Below are 22,744 nucleotides of genomic sequence, written 5' to 3' on the forward strand. Positions count from 1 at the left end.
GAACAAAGAGTTTGTTTTGGGAATGCCCTGAATCTGTGCAGGATGTGGAATTTTGTATTTCAAGAGTAATACTATTTGTATCATAAAAGATCATTATCATGAAGTTCTACAAGCACATGCAGAAAATATGTTAATATGTACAGAAATCAATATGATAAACACCCCTTCTGTCTGTACACTCGAGCTACAGAACATTAACATAAAATGATCAATACTTCTATGGTTTTAAGGCAACACCCTTACCTGGGATATGACCATCCTCTTTCATTCGCTTTATGTCTGTATTTTTCACATCAACTGTGAGACTAGACTAGCTGAAGTTCTAGCAGATTTGTTCCAATGTCTCATTTGGCTTGTGGGAGCCTTCTGTAAAGCATATGTGCAATATAAAGCGATGAGCTCAGATCATAAGCAGGCCTCTCATTACATTTCTGCAAGACTAGATAGATGGAGGTGGTTGTGCATCTCCCATTTTCCTCCCACAGATATATGCTGCCGTGGCAGCTGAAATTATCCAGAATGTTTCTCTTCAGCAGAATACTTCCAAGAATACTGAGCGTGAAATAATGTTAATAGTTTCCTATTGTGGTTTAATCATGATTTCACACTTCAGATACTGTAAACTTACTACTGCATACCCTTAAGACTTAAGGGTGTTAACGTTTTTGTGTTGTATTTAACATCTTCATAATCCGTTACTTAAGAGGCAAAAATGACCTTCCAAACATCATAGCAATGACTGTGCAGAGGGCTAACTCCCAACGATGCAGGACAGCTGTGATGATATTCCCACCTCATGTTTTCCTGGTGGTCACATTCCTCTATTCTTCCTTCCACAAAAGTATCTTTAAGGATGCACAGTGCTGGCAAGTTTGGCATTAGAAGATTCACTGCTTCTCAAATTCAGTCCTACTACGTGGGAAACCATTGCTTTCCTTACCATGAAACACACAATCCTTAAACAAACCAACATGACTGTTCAAAGCTAAGAACTACCTTGCCAGTTTCAGACACTGGGCTGAGATGCCCCTTTGCAAGCCACTGTTCAGTGTACGCTGTACTAAGCTTGTGTCTCGGCCTCAACAACTTCTTCCTGACTAAAACAAGTTAACACTGGGCTGTTCAAAGCTTGTTCTTTGTTTACTTCTTGCATGCTCTTAAGACAGATGTTTCAAGCATAAAACAGGATATAAACACACGTGCATTGGGGGAAAAAAAAAAAAAGAAAAAAAGGTGTCCAGGTGTTTAAGCAATGCCAAACATTAAAGAATTCCAATTCACAGTTTTCTCCTTTAATGTGGCAATTCCAGGGGACCAAGCGTGTCAGAACGTGTACCCAGAACACTTTCCGCTCGGGTGAGTTCAGACAAGGTCTGCATTAACTCCCCAACCTGCAAGAAAATTATTTGAAACAAAAGGTTCAGATATGTCCCCTTCCCTCCAACAAGCCTGGAAACAAATGGTACAGGAATGAGGTCAGAAAGGAATCATCCGCCTACCATACCGCTGAATTCATTTACCTACCTCAGAGCCCATTCAAGGGAAAGGGTGGGATGGGGAACAAGGGATGATATAAAGCAGAATGAAGCTCTGGGGTCGCTTGCTACATTACAAGATTTGACAGGCCTTTGCCAGCCTTCAGCTTCTTTGTGTCTTTCACATAATAGAGAAACACAAACTGAGCAGCCTGTGATCTGGGGGTTGCACTATTAGACGGAGTAAACCCTTTGCAAATGCTAATAGTATTGTAGCATCCTGTCAGGCAGCAACACAAAAAAGGATGTTGATTTTCACATGAACCAGAACAGGCTCATTGAACGGAAGGTTGCAATGAATGTTCCATCTCTAAACATCAAAAGTCATAGGCAATTGGCTTGTGGAGATGAAGCAAAACACTGCTGTGAATGCTCTTAAACATACAGGGCATACTGTTAGCTTGACACCTGTTTTGTGAGGCTAGAAAAGAGAGAACACTTGCTTGAAATGGAAGCGACAATGATCTCTGTTTATGATTTTATGATTCTAGAGGTGAAGAGGCTTACGTTATCTACTGCATTCTATTCTATGTACTGTATTTTAACTATTTCTTTTATAAAGTACTCTTTTAATTGAAACTTCAAATATTTACCTGCATTAGGAATGGTTTAATCCAAGACGTTAATAAATGCACCACTCTGATTAACCTTCAAGAGGCTCATTGTCATTGTTGGGGTGAAAAACTTGAACAATGCTCATCTTGTTGGTTGCCACTATCAAGGATAGGATAGAAATCCATTTCTGAGTCAGAAAGTGACATTAACACACATAAATTAGGATGCACTGCTCCTGAAACTGTCTTGCAACCTACAGACTTCTAGCAGCAGCAGCAGCAAGAAGACGACTTCTACCAGTGTTCTGTAACAAACACAAACCATTTGTATCTATGCACAGTAAACAACTTTTCAGCAGAAGTGACTAGAAATAATTCTGGAACTGGCTCTAGAAGTGCACCAACAGAACCAATTCCAGAGTAAATCCCACAGCCAACAGCAGGCTTGCTTCTGGATTCAGCTCAAGAACCATGCCTGGATCCCGCATTGAGAGTTGATTCAAAAACACTGCTACAATATCTGCCAGACTCAACTCTCAACCTTCTTGCTAGAATCACTTCTAGAGCCACTTTTGGAAACATTCCCCAGCTAACTTCTGATGTCAATGCAGGAAGTTTACCTAGAGCCAATTCCAGAAATGGTTCTCGAACTGTTTCAGAGGTTGACTCTGCAGTTGTTTCAAGACCCGTTCCAGAAGTACTGTCATGTACTATTCATCGAATCACTTCAATAGTCCAATAGTGTCACACCCATAATTTTTACCATTCATTTACAGAATGACAACTTGGATATTTTCACTTTCTGATGTGCTACAGCACAGAGGTGATGGCAGATGTCAACAGGATTTGTGTGCACATATTTTTATTTTTTTTTTTTACATTCCAGCACACAACATAAATAATTGTTACAATCTCTGTATCCTTTCAGCTTCTTCCCTTTGTTTCTGTATATATATTTTATACTTTTTTATATACTTAAATATTGAACTACAGCCTTGTTCCATAAAAACAATTATGTGATAACATGCCTTTAGAGCAAATAACAGTTTTGACAACCACATCTTTAAGAATTATCATCTGACGACCATGCATAATGCATCTTGCAAGGGATTTACAATGTATTTTATTTATGTTGTTAAATAAAATTTAACATGTAAAAAAAAACATGTAAATTTATTTACATGTTAAATATAAACTAGCAAGTGGTTGATTGGGGTCTGCAAAGATTTCTGCAAGGGAAGATGGATTACTGAACTAATTACATAACAGAACAAGATCTAAATAGGTCTAAACAAAAATGAAAAATAAACAAGTACCTTGGAGATGGTAAGTCACTGCAAAGGCAGCCTACCAAGGAAAGTGACAGAATCATCCAAGATTTAAGATTGCTCAAAATCTTTATGTTAAGATGAAACTAGTTTTTTCTTTAAGCCAATATTAAGCTCTAGAAAAATAAATATATTTCCATTGTGCAGGTTATCAGAGAGTGCTCATAAAAGGACTTGTAGCCTGGAAATCAAGCTTCTGGAGTCATGTCTATACAGGAGACAGCAATAACTGGAAAAGCAATATTTCATGCTAACAAGGTAGTTTGTATCAGAGTTCTAGTCAAACCTCTTCTTTCTCTCCAGGCTTTGGAAATATGCAGGTTTCTACTTCTCAGTTAAAGGAGTTTTCTGGAGTCAATGGAGCTGCATTCTGAGGAAGTGAAAACAAAAGGAAAATAGTAAGTTAGTAAGTAGGAAGTTAATTAGCTTTTTTTTTTTTTTTTTTTTTTTTTTTTTTTTTTTTTTAAAGATAGCCATACATGCCATGTTTTTGAGAGGTACCCCACTATCTGAGTAATCTGACTAATCAATGTGCATCCCTTCCATGTGAGGAAGCATGATTGGAACATCATTTCTAAAACATCTCAAAAAACCAGAAACACACTCCAAGTAGTCAAAGAAAATTTCTGCTGCAACTCTGCAAAAATGCAGAGATCACCACAGACTGGCAACACCTTCTCTGGCAAAAGTATCCCGCAAACATGCCCAGAACCAAATTCTACCAAGAAGGGAGAGTTTTAAATGACTCAAGGGGTCCTGGGTCAGATTTCTAGATCCCATATTTCAGTGTTTCTCAACAGAAGCGATGAAATCTCTTGTGCATTTTTAATATGACTGCTGGAGTTGTTAAATTTTAAGATACATGAAAATTAAGTGCCCTAAATCTTAGCTATGGAAATACAAGATCAAAACTCAGTTTAGGTTCAAAACATACTCAGAAAAATTGATTCTCTATGTTGAAATAGAACACACTAGTAGGTTTTAGAATAAGAGTTTTGTTTGACATTTTCACTCTAACTTACTGCACTTACCAAGTTTTTCATGTGTCTCCTGGTCTGCTAACTTAGTATGAGGTTACTTGAAACCACTAAGAAGGAAAAATTCTGTTGACATGTGAAAAAGCACCATCTGTGCCCTTTTCATGAAGAAATGACAGAAGAAATATCCTTGGCCATTAATATTTAAACCTTGGCTCGTAAACTCAGTTTATAGAAAATTGAAATATCTTACCATAGCTGCATGACATAAGTAACTTGCTTTGGAAATGAAATATTCATTTATGTAATAATGATATTTCATTTATGTAATGATGATATCTGCACTCGCTGATGCCTCTCTCTTAAACCTTAGAAAACCACAGAAATTACAGATTAGTCTTTGCTACTTATAACACACAAATTGCTTTATGTAGACTATGATGGTAGTTTATGTAATACAGAAAAATACCCTGAATTTGAAAAATACACAAGGAAGGTTTTTGTAGTTTTACTGGAAAATAATCGGACATGTTAATTTTCCTAGTTTCAAAACTGGTTTGTGTGGCTACAATGATTTTGCAAGACCCACAGTCTGAAATGACTTGCACTTCTCTGTATCATATAAATCTTTAAAGACAGTTCAAATAATTGTGTTTGTTATCTAAAAATATGCATAACAGCACATGCTTCTCATGCAGCTTAACATGATCACAGCTAACTATTTATTAAGATAATCCTTAAAAAGAGTAATGTTAAAGTAATTTTAAAGTAATTTTAATGTTTAAAAGCATTAATAGTGCTTAACAACTCTATTTTAAACTTTGTTAATTGGTGCTAACTTACTAGATTTAAGCATAACTTATATTAAGGTTAGAGGAAGTAAAAAGTTATGGTAAAGTCCTATAAAAACAGCATTAAATTACCTCCTCCTTATTTGCCAAGATCACTTCTGGTAAATTGAATTCTAATCATGAAATCAAATTACTACAGACTTATAATTATTTACTGCTCCTGATATGCATGTCTGCAATTTAAGCTTTGTGGAGCAAATTCACAGCACCTTCCACATCAGACTTTTACAGTATTTTTGCAATTGATTTTGTAGTATTCTTCTTCATCTGAAAAAAAAGCAGATATAATTCCTGAATTCATGCATGGGTTGGTAAACTAAGTAGTCTGTATTTCTCAAACCCGTTTTCCCATTAACTATGTTTAACTTCCAGCATATATTTTCACAGTTTAACAAAAAAGAAAAAGAAGGCCAAAGTGACTTCTTGTTAGGTGCAATAGCACTGTGTTCAAAACCCACATTTTATTTTTCCTTCGGTTACATTTTTATTCAATAAATACCTATTTTTCATGGAATACATCATGCTAAGTCTTAGATGAGCAGCACAGAGAAGTCAGAACTAAAACTATAGGAACATCACACTGAAAGAGATGAAGGCTGGACCACTGGATGCAAAATTTCGCAACATTTACATTACACAGAAGTTTTAAACAGTGATCTCTTGAAGTAATGCAAAACTTTTGTTGTTGTTGTGTTGTTTTCTTTTTTTTTTTTTAATACAAAGAGGAATTTAACACAAGTACAGACTTATTTCGCTTGCTATACAGCCTATGGAATCTCTCTTCTGTCTTCACAATTGTCCAAACATACATTTCTAAAGTTATTGTCAGAAAATGATGATGATACAAGCTTTTTCTTCATTGTTTCAATCCTTAAAAACTAATTTTCAGAAAGCAGTTTTAAACAAAAACAAACAAAAAGTCCCCAAACATAGTTAGATCTCCTCAAAATATTTAACTTTTCAACATTTTATGAATAGCTCTATATTAACTTTTTGTACAAGGGACTAAATACTTTATTTTCCGAATGTTTAGGGAAAATTTTACCAAAGTTCTCCGTTTTTCAGTGAGACCAAACAGAAAAAGTATCCATCATAAAATGTTTGGAATCCTCTCTTTTAATTGCCAAAAGTTCAAAATCAATAGCCTTTTCAAGAGAAGGAAATAAAGCTATGTCAATTTTTTCAACCTCCATAATCAGACAACTGCAAAACAAATTGTTGTAAGCCTAATAAGCCTGATATCTTCTTTCACAGAAGCAATCAGAAGTGTGTCCAGATCATTTGTTGCAAAGTGTGGGCAGAAAAATACTGTGGTGATTAATCACCAGGCACCTATGAGACAGAGCCTAAATCATGCTTAAATTTGTCAGAAGTGACATTTCTATGGCAAAACTAAAACAGTAAAAAAAATACTATATTTACTGATTATTTTACTGTATTGAATGATAGAAACCAAGTGGGTATGGAAGGACCTTTTGTTTAAATTCAATATAGAAGTGACTTTGGTCTTACAGTAGCTATTACAAAAAGGAAATTAATTATATTTTTGCTTTTTGAGTTAAGGAGGTTGGACAAGTTGGAATTGTACAGAGTATTTTTCTACATTTTCCATGTAATCAATTTACTTTGTACCTATGGGGAAGAGAGGAGTTAAAAAGGAAATCAAAGTCTGTGCAATACCATAAATGAAATGTAATCGGCTATGATTCAGAGTAACAACATGTATTAGGAAAGAATCGGTGAAAGGAACAGCTGTTGACATTATTTCCTGAGCCAAACCTTTTAAGGTGTCAGTGAATAGCAGTCAGTACTTTCACTTGAAAGCACTAGAAGAATTCCTTGGATGACATCTCTCAGGAGTTTAGGATTTTAACAAAATCCACAACTTCCTCTCAAGATCTCAATGCCATGCTTTAAATTCTGTACCAGAGTGATCAGAGACGGTTTCAACACACAGCTTAACAAATAGAAGTGGCATAACTTGGAAGGGTGGTTTAATGTACATACAAATACTAAACTTTATGTCAAACTTTCAGGATCGTTTGCAGGCAAAAAACCAACAGATAAAATCACTTTATCAATCTGATCCAGCTCCACTGTACAAGACAGATGCCAAAAACAAAAGCCTTTTTTCCTATCAGGAAAAAAAAACACCTTAAATGTACAACTTCAGCAAGCTCTCAGGCTATCTCACTGAGACACAAGTCATATTCTTCTGCTGTATACATTTAGCTTCAAAAATTAAAAAAGCAGGTAGGTTTTAATTGAACTTCTCAATCCCATAAGACATTATTTTCTTTCTCCTCCAACATTTCAGGATGCTCCCCAAAAGATAGGAAACATAATGGGACACAAAAGCCATATTTATTCAGTCTTCTTTGTGCAATGTATCCTGGAAAAGGCTGCATTCTTGTGTAAAGTTGCTTCTGAAACAGAAAGGACATTATTTTAAAATGCATGCAAATATATCACAGAACATAGGCTTCTGTTTCTGACAATTAATACTGAAGAATAATGTTTGTAAGTGACCTGAATGTATATTATTTTTGCTTGCTATATATACAGTGCCTATAGAGAAAAGATTTCAAAATGCTTTACAGAAAAGAAAATTGCTTCCTTAATTTTCATTCCAGCTAGTTACAGACTCGTCCTCTTAATATGGACAAAAACAACAAACCAAGAGTAATCAAATGGCTTCAAGTGTTTCACAATATCTAGCCATTAATTGTATTTCTATAAAGTTTCACTTTCACTTGTAGTGTAAAAGCTGAAACTATAGTTTTGCAGATTAGAAGCAGGAAGCAGCAGTGGCCGTGCAATGGAATAAAATAAAATGAATTTTCACAATGTCTTTATGAAAACGTGTATCTAAGAGACATGAATAATTGCTTTATATTGAGCAATGAGAAATTATAATAATTCTTTCATGATCTAAACGTGATTACCTGTCTGAACGATTGTTCGTCTAAAATCTATTTTTCTTGATGGAGGGCTTCTATGAAAGCTTCAAGTTTTTCCTGAATTTCCCGAACTTTTTCTGAAGAAATAAAAAAGATTGTCATTTAAATATCCAGCTACTTACATTCTTCCACATCAGAAGAAATGAAACTGATCCCTTTGAACAAAGAACTTCTACAAATACATTTAATGATTATCATGCTAATAATTCCATAATTTAACAAAGAAATCCCATATTGCTGTATTTCAAAAATCTGAAACTTTCATTATGTCATGCACAGCAGAACTACCGTACACCTGGTACCTGTAGGGAATTGTTACCCTTTAACTAATGTCCACTAACCCACCTCTCTTTTAATCAAATATCCTTATTATCCACAAGTGTCACAAACAACACAAATCATTCTAAAAAGAGTTAAAAACAAGTGACCTTTCAGCAGGCAGAATTTCAGGGAACCACCAAACAACAGCATTCAATACCCCTATACAAAAGGGCATATACAACATTAAAAATGTTTAATGTTTACACTTCATTTCCTTGCATATCAGTAGTAACCAGATGGATGTGGGCAGAACCTTATTTTATACAAACGCTAAAGATGGGAGCTTATTTCTTAAAAACAAAACCAAACCAAGAAAACACAAGACTAGAACATCACTGCAAGCAGCTACTATGAATAAAAAGGTAACATTGGGAAAAATACAGGATTTTAGGCATTTTTCCACTCTTTTCTGAATTCCACACAATGCTTGTCATCATATAGCCTATTTGATTTATTAAACAGCTTATGAAGCAAGGTTTAGAACCTAGCTGGAATCTAAAGCCTGCAAGATTTCCTCCTTCTCTCTCACCACATCCTCATTGAAGCTCCTTCTGTGTGCGATTATAGCCATGAAAAAAAGCACACTTCAGAAAAATGAGCGGGGACAGACAAAACTAAGTCCAATGGGAATATACATGTAAAAAATGTCCCGTCTTTCCCCTTTCCTCCACATCCCAAGATACAAAATACTGTTGGATTAAACCTGTATGTTGCATGAAATACAAGGTTTGATTTTTGTTTTCTTTTATTTTTTTTTTTAATCTATCTTCTATTAATGTTTTCTTCTCTTTGCCAATACCATATGTTATAAACTTGCTTTGCTGAGCTGAAATAACAGCAAAACAGAATGAAAAGTACACTTATTATCCTTAAATGGGGATACATAAGCATTATGGGAGAAAGAAGTAGGACCTCAAACAGGAATATAAGAATGTAGCCAAGGGAAATAGAAGTTCATCTAGTAATAAATTGCCAATCCCACAGATAATTATAAAAACAATTTTAGAGCAGTACTGATGCCCAAACTCAACAAAATCATGTAGTCCTGTTCTAGCAGAAGTACAGGATTTTAGTTAGCATTTAATAAAATATGTAAAATAGCCTGTATGGGAATGAAGAAATCTCTAACTTACATCTTTATCATGCAATTTTTAGGTGATGAAAGGCAAATCACTTATACTTTCAACACTTCAGTGTCCCCTTCCCCAGTAGTGCTTATCTACCAACACAGAGGCACAGGGAGCATGAATCACGCTCTGGGTCCTAAAGAAAACACCAAAGAACTTTCTCTAGTTTCAGCTGCCTTCATTTTTTAATGTACTTTGATATTAAATTAAGATTACAGTCAGTTTAAGGGGTGAAAGCTGTATTTTTGGAAGTTACAGAACAGCAGTAGCCGATTTTTTATTTTTATTTTTAGCAGAAAAAGTTGTGAACCAGTTCAGCAGAAAGAACTTTTGAATGCTGCCAATGGAAAAAAAAATAAAAAAAAATCACAAAATCACTACTTCTCACTAAGTCTGAAGTGTTTGTTTGCTATCTTTAAGTCAGAAAAATGCAGTTTGATCTTTTTGGTGTGTCAGTATATAAACCTCTCGTGTAACAAAAACAATACTTTGGCATATATTAGGCAGCTGCTTAGCACAGCTTCTAGTATTGATGCTGCGTATGTTTACAAAATTAATGTTTGAAAAAAGTGTCTTATTATCTTGGAGAGAGTCAACACATTTTTGGGAATTGTTAACCCTGTATCTCTTTCTCCAAAATGAACAGCAGTTGCCAGTGATATCTGGAGATTCAATCTCACTGCCCAGAAGGTCTCTTCAGATTGTGCTCTTAATAGCTTTGTTTTTGGAGTGAATGTATATATTTATACAGTAACTATAAATTGGTACATTTTCCCCCAAATATTATTTATACAGTAACTATAAATTGGTACATTTTTCCCCGAATATACTTTTCCTATTGATCAAGCCATTAGGCTCAGTGAAAGCAGGCAGATTTAGCAGTATTAAATGCAAATATTTTCCCTTCTCAACTCCTCGCTAATGAAATATTCAAGTATTGAAAATTAATAGCATCAGCAAAAGTCTGTAATTATTATTTCACCCTTAAAAAAAGAAAAGGTTTGTGCCAACAAAAGCTATTCTAATTTTCTGATTAGGGCATATTAAAATAACAGGGTAGCAAATATTTATTCCACCAGAATGTACTGAATCAGCTGTGTTTGCTTAGAGAACAGACACACTAAAATTGCCTCCATATTATGAGAACTTTATTAGTTTTTATACTTGGACTGAATTGAAATGATTGCTTAACTGTAATAATTATGAGGTCTTGGGGTAATTTAATACTTTGAAAAAACACGCTAGCTATTCTTAAGAAAGAACAGTTACAATGACTGCCAAATAGCTGCAATTACTCATGCTATGCCTTGCATTCCTAGCAGTAGGAAAGCCTCCTGCAGCAGCAGATACCAGCCAACCTGTAAGATTTACCCCACAAGTCCGTTCTGTAGCATAGAGAAGCAGTATGTTAAATCAGCTTACCTTTTAAATAGAGGAACTGCAGAGTTACACACTGACACTACACACATCTTAATAAACCAGTAAATGTAAATGCTTGGCAGAACTTTTCTGAAGAGTACAAGTGCAGGGGCTGCAGTTCTGGGATAGATGCCAGTAGGTTCCCCAGCACTTTGTGACACTGCATTTGCCACAGAAACGTATTGTTGCAGTTCAAGAGTCAGATTTTACCTGCCTTTAGTTGAGGAAGTTTTTGGATGCAGTTCTCTTCACTGTGAAATACAGAATCTGTGTACCCAGATTTGCAGGGTTATCATTGACAGCTTCACCAAAATATTGATTGAAAACTTCCTCAAAAAAAGTGCTTTAATTTAGAAGTACGTAGTAACATGTCAAACCCCGAACATCACTTGGGTTTCAGATAAGAACACTTACTACTTAATACAAAAGGTAATTATGAGACAGCCTAAGTGACCCGTTGCCCTTCCTATATATTATGGTTGTGTGTTTTTCCATGTAGAAGTAAATCTTGGATTAAAAGCATTCAGTTTGCTAGCAAATGATTTCTGTAGCATGTTAAACTAGCCCAGTACTGTTATGCCATGCTGAAGTATCGCAGAAGTCTTTGAAGTACTGCACTCTTATTATATGGTATTTCAGAAGTTTAAATACACACTATTGCTTAATGTTAGAGCTTCTAGAAAGAGCAGTGTCTGACAGTTTTAAGGCAGGATTGAAGTTACAAATACGTAACAGTGATAACAAAAAAAAATCAAATGGTATCAACGAAGAGTAAATGTAACTGAACTCTATTCTCCATCTTCAGAACAGGAAAATTCACAGGCCTAGGGGCAATGAATGGCTATTCTATTTCCCATTTACCCTGTGTTTACCTAAAAGATAAGCTGTTCATACATCAGCTCATTATGCCTCTTGATCTGGTCATGAATATTCCCATAATCCTCCTTCCATATCCCATAAAACTTCACTGACAGAATGAGGAAATTCTTTATTCGGGTATCTTGAGATCCTCATTCATGCACCTTATCTCCATTCATATCCTTATCTCCGTAAGAAATGATATTGCTACCTACTCATTTTCTTTTCATTAATCCTGTGATACTAGATCTAAAAGGCCCAAACCCAGACTAATTGATCTGTAATTAGGATTTGGATACGCTTTGAACACACCAAAAAAACCCCACAGCCACAGATAAAGTTTGCTTTTAACATCATAAGCTGTTCAGAAGAAAACTCCCTCAGATATTCATTCTCACAAGGGCTGCTTGCAGGCCATTTTAACTAAGATCATCTACCAACTAATAGTACAGAGGCTAAAGAATCACTGCTAAAGTGAAACTAAAATATCAAACCTATCAAACAAAACTCCTGAAGTAAGGCCAAATAATCTTAGGAATATTGTTAAACAAATTGAAAAAGTGAAGCTTATTACTTATTTCAACAATACTGTAAGTAGCAAGAAAAAAGGTTTCTAGATATTTTTCAGCTGCGTTAATTGGTTTTACAGAAGATGTGAACTCTTCACAAAATTGCTCTTGCTTATGATTCTAAATATAAATGAATTTATTGGCATTCAAATCAATCATACTTATATGTAAGTAAGCAATGGATTTAGCACAGAATTTTAAAGATAACCATGGCTCTCTGTACCACAACTTGGAGAAAAGTGCACAAGGATTTTGTTATGTAAGACAAGTCAAAACGCTTCCCTTTCCCCTGTTTACAAGTCTGCCCATATGACACTGATTTTCAGTTGCACCATCAAGAAAAATTGAAAACTCTTTCAGGACAGAGATGTATCTTTATTCTGCATTTCAATGACGCAAATAGCAAGAAAAGGCATGATAAAATTTGTTAATAGTTCATTATAAATCCTCCTGTTATACATTAAAGTGATTTCTACTTCTGACTATCACTTACACTGCTTCTGTATCTGTTAGCTCATGGTTCTTCCTTTTGCTCTGGATTTTACTTTGGTTTTAGCCTTGCTTCTCTGCCTTTTCTTTTTCTTTTTTTTTTTTTAATCTGCCTTTCGTCATCCCTTCATTGCCTATAACCATTGTCACTGCTTGCTGTGATACTTGTGTGTTACGGTTAATTAACCACAGTGGCAAAAATGTTGAATTTATTGCTGTGAATGCCTCATCTTTCCTCTAGCAAAAAGAAAAGCCCAGTCTGTAGTCAGATTTCACCAGGATGCCCAGAAGCACGCTATTAAAAGCTGGAAATGCTGCTCCATGGTTTCCTATTGACAGCTGAATTTTTGCTTAGGGCTACCTAAGACATAGACCCCATACTTGTACTCAACCCCCTACAACCATCCAGGTGGAGAACTGAAAAAAAAAATCTCCTTGAAGTTCAGCCATTTGCACCACATTCCTGAACTTTCTAAAGGCCACGCAAAAGCCAGACCTCTTGTCGAAACAGTGAGAGGCAGCGTGCTAAAAGGCACTCCAAGTAATATCCGAAGGAGCAGGCTTTCCACCCACAGTCCCCAGACCTGCACCAACACGCTTTCTCTTGTCTCACCCCACCGCAGCCTAACAGCTCCCGTAATTCACTGATCGGGGCAGGGTCATGTCCTGCTGAAATTTAGAAAATCCTTTGAAACCACCCATTGCACTTTTTGCCAGTTTCCTCTTGATCGCATACCATATTTCCCTCTGGTTAAGGACAAGAGGAAAGCTAAAATTTTAAGAGGGGAAAAAAAGGCAAAACCACCCAGGCTGCCCTTAAAGAGACAGAACATCATTTATCAGCTGCAAAGACAGATTTATAAGTAGAGGGCCCCCTCTGTTCCTTTAAGGCTGCAAAACAGATGGGAAGTGAATGGACAGTCAAAGGGTCAAGAAAACACACGGGAGGTGCTGCTTGTCTGCTCTATGTATGTTCCCAGCATAAGAAAGAGGTCAAGATTGTAACTGCATGGCTGGGTGCTGGAAAGGCCTTTTCTTTAAGCTGTTACAAAGACAAACGCTGTTCCTCATCCTGCTGTCAAACCGTTATAAATATTGGTTTGTCAAGAGAGTTTCAGCATCTACTTTTTTTTTTTTTTTTTTTTTTTTTTTTTTTTTAAAAGGCTGAACAGGAGGATGAATCACGTGAATGATTCTTAAACAATTAGCTCATTAGTGTAATAAAAGCTCTGCAGAACTCGGCAAAGTTTAAATGGAATTTATAATAGTTCACGTAGACAATCCCTGAATCATTAGAAATAGCCTTTAAAACGCAAGCTTGCAGAAAACAGCTAGCATACCCTTCAGTTACTAGCACTTTGAATGAAGATGCTAACTGATGCTTGCATTCACTATGACTGTGTTTCTTATACCTACTGCAATCTGTGGTAAGAGTTGAATTTACAGCCAGATCAATTGAATTCTTTCTATAAATTCTGATTTTAAAGTATGCTCTCTGGAACAGGACAATTCTGATACTAAGCTTTGTAAATACATTTATGGATCAGGCTTCCCTTCTCAGACATACATCCACCATTATATTCAGAGTTAGTTACAACCCTTCTACTTGCCGCCTTAAATCCCTTTGCCACCCTGAGCCAACTGGCATTTTAATCCGCATGACATCTAGAATCAGTGTACTCTGGTTATCAGTCCCAGAAAGACAACGATGAGGACAGACACATACTCTACTGAAGTGAATCAGGTGAGATATTTTCATCACAAAATACAGTATTTCAGCGTCCTCTCAGAAATATTTATTTTAAATACTAGAACCAGAGAAGTCACTAGTCATAATCTTCCAATACCTCTATTAAGATCTCCAATCTCATTTTCACAGATCTGACTTCATCTGTAACTGACCTGGTTGAAAAATTTTCTTCAGCATGGCATTAACAGGAGAAAACAGAGAAACCGTTTCTTACAAATACATACAGAGTGAAAATTCCTCTTTTCCCTATTTACAGGTGGATCTGCCTCTAAAGCAGGAAAAGATCAATTAGATCGTAAATTTAGCCTGTTCTAGGAACCTAATAAAATTTTAATCTTGTCATTTTAGACAGAAAAAATAAAAGTAAAAATCAAACCTGCCATCACTGAAGTTGCTTCTGTTGCAAGTATTAATATCATATTCCCCCTACATATTTTATCCGAGCAAAGCTATCATTTACCACTTTTATTTCAGACTAAAGAGAACCAGGCAGCAGCAGAAGATAACCTAATCTGAAAACACTTCAGCTGTTTTTATAAGGTATTGAGCTTTGCCACATTAATTTAGCATTACTAATAACGCTTTTTAGCACCAGAAATGGGAATTGTGCATTGTGCTGGTGAAACTGTAGGTTACCAATCAATCAATGCCTTGACCTATAGCTGCCCCAGATTCACAAGTGGGACCTTTGCAGCTTAATGAAATGGCTTCGACAACACATTTCCCTACTCCTCAGCCAAACAGAACAGAAGCTCACTGTATTTCTTGGAGCTGTCCCCAGGGCTCTTCAGACTGGTAAGCACGAAGTCTTTCTGTCCCTGGCAGGGCAGGAACATAGAGCAGAGGTACGTGCCTGAAGCAGAAGTGACAACTACGCAGACTTCTGACTTTATACAAGATGTTTCTACAGGTTATTACACAAGTCCCTCTTGTCTACAGAAAAGAAACTAAATATTACCACTGCAAAATGTGAGGTCACAGACTAGTATACATTTCTTTACTGCCATTACAGTTAGCTTAACGTACAAATGCAGCTTAATAAAGATTAATAATCGAGTTTATGAGAGTCATGATGTCTGCAGTAGCAAGGTAGGACTTGGGCTCCTTCCAGTCCTCTGTCTCTAACACATATTTTTAATTAAAACTGTTCTAATAACTCAATCTTTCAACAAATTCTAGTTTTGCTGCCTACTGGACAGCTAGAAGGAGCTTAGCAGCAGAATGACAAGGAAACCTCATAAACCAGACTCACCTCTTGAATCAGACTTACAGACACAGTTTTCATTTCAAAATCAAGAAAATTAACCTAGCATGTATCAGAACATGATGTTATTCATTATTTTGGGTGGAAATGGCAAAAAGTGTAAGGTAAAGGCAAACCAGAAATACTACCCAATGATTTATGTAGTGTTGTAAAATAATTTACTTTTTTCTAACTGATGCAGAAAAGATACATACAGCTATGATACAGTAAATTACTTACATAAAGGCTACCATCCCCTTGGAGCTATGAAAGTGTAAGGAGACTAACAGTATAAATAACTGATACACACTGGTTCTCCACCCAAAGTAAAATGTACTCAGTAGTTAGTTAAATAATGATCTAATATGCTATCAGGAATATTTATGTGAAACTCTGTCAGAAAATTAGATTGTGATAAGTTTTTAGATCACAATAATAATGAAGTTTCTGACCATCAAAAATGAAGTTTGTCATCATGTTCTGAGGAAGAACAGATTGTTCTGCTACGATTTTCTTAGTTTATTATCATTCCTAACTGAAAATATTAATTGATTTGTATACAGTTCTACATTAGAAGCAAAGTAGAATCCATTACAGTATTAAAAATGCATAGCACCCATTTCACTGATTTCTTGAGGTTCTGAAGTGAACACTCCACAGTTCCATACTAGTTCTAAGCAAATACCTATACCAGTCAGTTTAACATTTTGCATTTCCACAAGTAGCAATCTCTACACAATAAGTACTTACTCAAGACTTGATTAATAGCAACCCTCAAACAACCAGTACTGAAAAGAAAATAGTGTACAATTAAATATTTTGATCCTTGCATCATTAAGGGCATTTTAGGAAAAAATAAATAAATTTGGCATAGGAAAGAATGGCCGTTGATTACCAAAAATGTGGATCTAGGTCTAGATTAACAGGGATTAAATACGTCATTACTCATACAGCAGTTTATCATCATTTTTCAACATCAACTTTAAGTGATAGACTTCGCTTCGTCAGTGACAAATGCGCTGAACTTTGTAAGCATCCGTTTCGGAACCTGGACACCAGTGCCTAACTCTTCATCAATAACTTTAAGGAATTGTAGCAGAGGCACTTTGGTCATCTGGGATTCTTAAGTTAAGTAAACCATCACTCCATCACAGGAGGTTTACACGTGATGGATGTTCTCCCTTGAGGATTACTTCCCTCTCTGAGAAGATGCAGCTTTTAAAGCACTTTCTGCCATGATACAAAGCAGGAACTACCTTATCTGCACTTTGACAGAGACCATCCTACACATTCTTCTGGTTCTAATTCATCAGTTTCATGCAGCTGCCGCAGAACTTAAAGAAAATAAAACATTCAGCCAGGGTCTTTCATACCAAAGCACACTTAGGTTAATTTCATAAACTCTTTACATGGAATTAAACTCAATAATCATGTGAAAAACAGTTTAATTACATTCCATCCTAGTAACTGCAAGTTGGCAAATCTACTAAATTAACAGGATGTATTTTAGTCTCATGTTGTTGACTCGCTCTTGTTCAAAGGAGGGCAACTGGAAGACACGAATGCACCGACTGATTCCAAGTGTGTTGCCCCCGACTTTCTGCATCATGGAGCTCCAAGTCCTCTACAGAGCTCACACGGAGCCCGGGAGTCACACTGCCACCTGCACGGGGCTGCCGCCAGTAAATCTTGAAGTCATTAGACATATATGGCCCACACAAGCACTTTATTTGACTGATTGAGATGTGGGCAGAAATGAACGTGTTCAAAGTGACAATCAGCCTCTGAAAAGATGCAGGCCATACTAGCATCCTGGTGGGAGCTGCTGGTAGGGGACTGTGAAGACAGCAGCTACCCCGCACATGCTTATTAGGAGCCTGAAGACGTGTTTGATGATTCCCAGGGAGGAATGGCCACTCTGACTTTGTTTGAATAGAAGGCCACAACACCTCCTGGTGCAAGCTTGTCAGCTCAGGATCAGACTGTAACTACACGCTCCTCAGGAACACTGCTATGACCAGCTGAATGGAGCAAAAGAAGAAATGCTGCCTTTCTGTGAAACGCCTCACAACTACGAAGTGAATGCATTTTTACTGCAGTAGCTTCTCAAACAATCGTTAGGCATCATGGAAAAAAACAAGAGCACAAAACTGTAATTCTGAAGATTCTTAAAAAATAACTCCTCCATTTGGATTTCCTAGGATGCTTTCCTTTTTTCTATGCCTTTCTTTGAGAATTCCTTGTGCAGTAGGGATAACATCTGGGCTCTAACTAAATATCTTCAAAATTATACCTTTTATTCCTCTCTCTTGTAAACACTGAAAACCATGTTGCTTCTCAACAAGCACCTTAAACATTGATTTAAAGACTACTAACAGCTGCCTTTTGAGCTGTTTTGTCTGCCTTTGGTTTCTAGGGGAAACTATCTGATATATGCCTGTTTGAGAGAAGAACTTTCTTCCTATAGCTGAGCTTTTTCCCCTATGAAACTTTTAACCTTTTAAAAAAGGGGAAGCCCATAACAGCAAAGAAAAGAGGAGCAAAGGCTTTAGAAAGCCAAGTCAATGCTAAGTCATGAGCATATGTAATCAACAATGTCACATAGGACAGAGGTAAAATCAAAATACTGTTGACAGTCATCTCAAAGGACTGAAATTTAATTAGGCTACAGTAATGACCACAACATAGGATTACTTTCACATAGCATTTTTATTCTGTGGCTAAGAGCAATGAAAGGAGAAAAAACAAAAAACAAAAAACAAAAAAAAAGCAACAACCACAGAGCAAGTCATTATCTGCAAAGTACTGCTCATAGACTTTATCCTCAACTTCACATAAATGAATAATGAAAAAAGGAGATTCACTTGGATCTAAATCAGTTTGCTGCATACAACAGACATAACAGAGCCCACTCAGCTTAGCCAAATACATCACAGAAATCCCAGATCCTGAGTCAGCAATTTGAAAGTACTAACCTGAACTTCTGTTAGCTAACTGAATTACAGCATATTATGTATGTGATATTAAATCATTCATGCTCAAAGACAGTTTGCAAAATAGAGTGCAGCACAGCACAATTGCAAGGTTTGCACTCAACTGTAATGGATTCAACACAAGAAGTAGTATGTTAAGGATTTTGTGTGTGAACTACTAAGCAATGGTTTTAGATGTCAAACTTGAAAGTATTTTACTACAACACTGGTTTATTAGTTTTTGTATGCTCTACTCTACAAAAAAAATAAAGTTCTACAAATTGTTATATTTTCCACATTACAAATGTATAACAGAATTTAAACAAATTGCCCTAAGCTAAGGACTCTCATTTCTTCATGTGAGGGCTCACTGCTTACAAGTTTCAAAAGGCTTTTGTGCAGAATGAAGTCTCAGCTAGCCCAGAACACCTGTACAGGTGTCAATATTACTGACAAATGAACTCAGAGGCTGACCCCTTCACATTCATACCTAGTAATTTCTGGATCCAATTTCCACAGGCATTCTGCAAGCTTCTTCCCACTTTCTGCCAGTGACTCACCCCACGGAAACGCACATGGTTTTACATATAATTTAGTGAAGTTCTGTGTTTTCTTTCTGTGCTTTTTAGCTTGTGAGGAAACATGACACTGAATGAATAGCATGCTGGCCTAGGAAAGATGCTTTATGTGTACTGTCCTTCTGTGTGATTATCCTGTACAGAAATATTTTTTTCCATAAACAATACCTTTGCATTTTATTTTATCTGTTTGAAAGGAATAAAGGAAAGGAAATAAGGGAAGATAGATCATGTGCATATTTTCTTAGTCTCAGTAAAGTATTTTGTCTCCAGTGAAGTAAATGGCAAAGCTCCTGTTGGTGGCCTGAAAGTAGGATCCGCTTTAAGAATACAATGTACACGTGCACCACCTAGCGTGTTTTAAATGCTACTGCAATTGTAGCTCAGATTTAGGATAAAATACTGGAAGATCCTATTTCCTTTCCAAAATGATTAAAGTATTCAGATTTTAACAGTTATTTAGTAACAAAGCTTATTAAACTAAAGCTTGCCATACATTTGCTAACGAGAATTATATATCTGAGAAAAAATTATCATCCCTTACAATCTTTATAAATTGTAATCTTCATATATAAAAGAAAAACAAAACAAAACAAAAAATATCAGTGTGTGGAAAACAAGAGGGACAAGGCTAGGCATCTTCCCCCAGAGGAAAAAAAGCTATTATCCAAGCAACAAATGCCCACTGCGTATGCTATGTGCATGCATCAATAAACAAGAAATAGTAACCAGGGAGGAAGGCTTGGCACCAGCTCTGCTGCCACGCTAATCCTTCCCACTCCCACAAAGGCCAATCATTGCCATCTTGTGTTGGAAAAGGTGTAAAGCAATTGAAGTACTGTACAAAGCTCATGCTACTGAGGAAGCTTGCTTTGGCCTTCTACAGAAAAGAAGCAAGTCCAAGCAGAGTGGCATTCTGAAAACAGATAGTTCTGGGAAGCCCTTCACTGGTTGTTCAACAAAAACAAAAGTAGCCACATTATGTAGTCATCTGCAGAAAGTTTAGATTTATTCAAGTCATCAATTTTGCTCTGATCTATAGAATATTTCTATTATAGTTGCTATTCTGTAGTTTCTATTACGAACAAAACAGCAAAAAAAAAGAAGACACAAGCAGTGCTTTAGAGCATGCAATAAAAATAATGCAGTCCTGACATTTTTATGAGCGGAAATTCTCCTTCAAAAGATTAATGTTTGCCATAATACTTTTAGCTCACTTTACCCTATTTTACTTCTTACAGAACCTAACACATGATGTATTTAAGATACTGATTTAGCTAAGCATATAGCAAAATACCAAGGTCTGTATAACATAAGTTTCATATCAAAATACTTTGTCCTTTGGCAGCCAGCACAATCTAGAAGCATCTATGAACTGGAATGCAAACATAAATCTTGTTGTTGCTGATAAGTCAACACAGGGTGAAAGACCTGGCTACGATTTTCAACTGACAGACAACTTCAGTGAAGAACTTCAAGACAGATATTGCACCAGAGTTGCGAGGGAGATTGTAAACAACTACATTAGAAGAGGTTCCTACGGACTGCTGAATATGCCTCAAGTACCCAGTTATACAAGCAAGAGACAGCCAGCAGTTTCCTCTTGTTTCCACATCCTCAGCAAAACAAACAAATCTCAGTTATCTCTACAGTTTTGAATACAGCATGGAAAACGACTAGGCTGATGGACTCTGGACTGGCTGTTACTTCTCACAAAATAACCTGGGGTTGTAACAGGTAGCCCTGTGCAATCATCAGCTCATTGCTAATGAGCAGTCAAGAAAGGAAACAGACTTACTAATTATTAGTAAAAGACCAGAATAAAAACCAGAAAGCATCATAATATAACTGTACACATCTAGAAGGCAGGTACAGCTCAAATACTGTGTGCAGGCCTGCTCTTTCAATTCAAAAAGGTTTTAGTAGAACTACAAAGGGTGTTTCATGATTTCAACAAGCCCTGCCAATGTCCTTGCAAGGAGCAACTACATATGAGAATTTTTCAACCAGGAAAAAGAAGAGCAAGTGCTGGTAGCATAAGCATCTGTGAAGTCATAAGAGGCACAAAAAATGAAGGGAGAAAGATTACTGAATGTTTTTCACAGTGCAAGGACTAAGGAAAACCAAATGAAACTGGCAGGTGGCTCAGAAACAAACAAAAGGAAGTACTTTTTCACACAATGTGTAGTTAAACTCTGGAACTAATTGCCACAGGATGTTGCAGATGCCAAAGTTTACATGAGTTCAAAAAGCAATTACAGAAATTCACAGGGGGAAAAAATCATGAAGGGCTATTAATCACAAAGATATTACCTCAGGATTAGGAATCTTGGAACCACAGATTGGTGAAAGACCACACTAGAGAAGCACTGCTGTATGTTTAACCTGTTCTTACGCTTTTCCTTAGGTACCCATACCTGTTCACTGCTAGGGGCAAGACTCTGGGGTACAACCACTGCAGGCCTCTTTCAAAAGCTATTAATCTCTAAGAATGGAGGAATTGAAAAGTTTTTAAAGTCACTTTTTCCCAATTCAGCTATTCACCTTCTGCTCTGCCTCTTTTTATATTTTATAACCCCTTCTTCCAGATGTCTCCTGTCCTAGGGCTTCTTTATTTCCATAAACTTAGTATTCATTCACTGGCACTAGTATCAAAATGATACTCCTGGGGAGGAGCCCATAACAGATAAAGGCCTCTATTAGAAGAAAACCTTCAGTACATTACAAAACGTGTAATTTGTCAGAAACTGTTTGAAATAAACACAGAAAGGCAGCAAGACTCAGGACCTAAAGGCTGTCAAGGAAAATTCACTGAGGTTGAAATACAATTCCAGGATGCAGAATATAGACAAAACCTGCTGAAGTAAGTTCTGAGACTTATGTGAGCTCTCATTATGAGATTGGGTTGCCATGTAATAAACAGTTTGCCATCAAACAGTATCTTGAATGAACAGTAAAACACTTTCAGTGCTTCAACATGAAAAAGCTGACAGACAAAAGTAAGGCAGGATTGCCATATAATCAGTATCAAAAAGAAGCATCCCAACCTCAGTTACATAAAGAAGTTAGATTTATAGATAGAGTTTGTAGAGCTATTTGACAGGAAACTCTATTAACAAGCAGAGCCTCATATTAACAAATTTACAATGGAAATTAAAAGACAGTTTGTAACTATCAGAGGAATGATATACTGGAACAGGTTTTCAGTATGAA

General features: G+C 36.4%; 1 protein-coding gene across 4 annotated transcripts in view; it reads right to left on the reverse strand.

Annotated features, from left to right (window-relative positions):
* Positions 1-5,665: 5,665 nt before the first annotated feature.
* The window catches only part of OPA1 (OPA1 mitochondrial dynamin like GTPase), a 52,586-nt gene continuing 35,507 nt past the window's right edge, over positions 5,666-22,744 (reverse strand). For all 4 annotated transcript variants that reach the window (XM_032192950.1, XM_032192948.1, XM_032192951.1 and 1 more), the window contains 2 exons: positions 8,191-8,282; positions 5,666-7,671 (listed from right to left, as the gene is read on the reverse strand). In XM_032192950.1, the coding sequence (XP_032048841.1) occupies positions 8,218-8,282 (65 nt within the window). In that variant the 3' untranslated portion in view covers positions 5,666-7,671; positions 8,191-8,217. The remainder of the gene's footprint in view (positions 7,672-8,190; positions 8,283-22,744) is intronic.

Source organism: Aythya fuligula, chromosome 9, assembly GCF_009819795.1.
Source record: "Aythya fuligula isolate bAytFul2 chromosome 9, bAytFul2.pri, whole genome shotgun sequence".
Lineage (NCBI taxonomy): Eukaryota > Metazoa > Chordata > Aves > Anseriformes > Anatidae > Aythya > Aythya fuligula.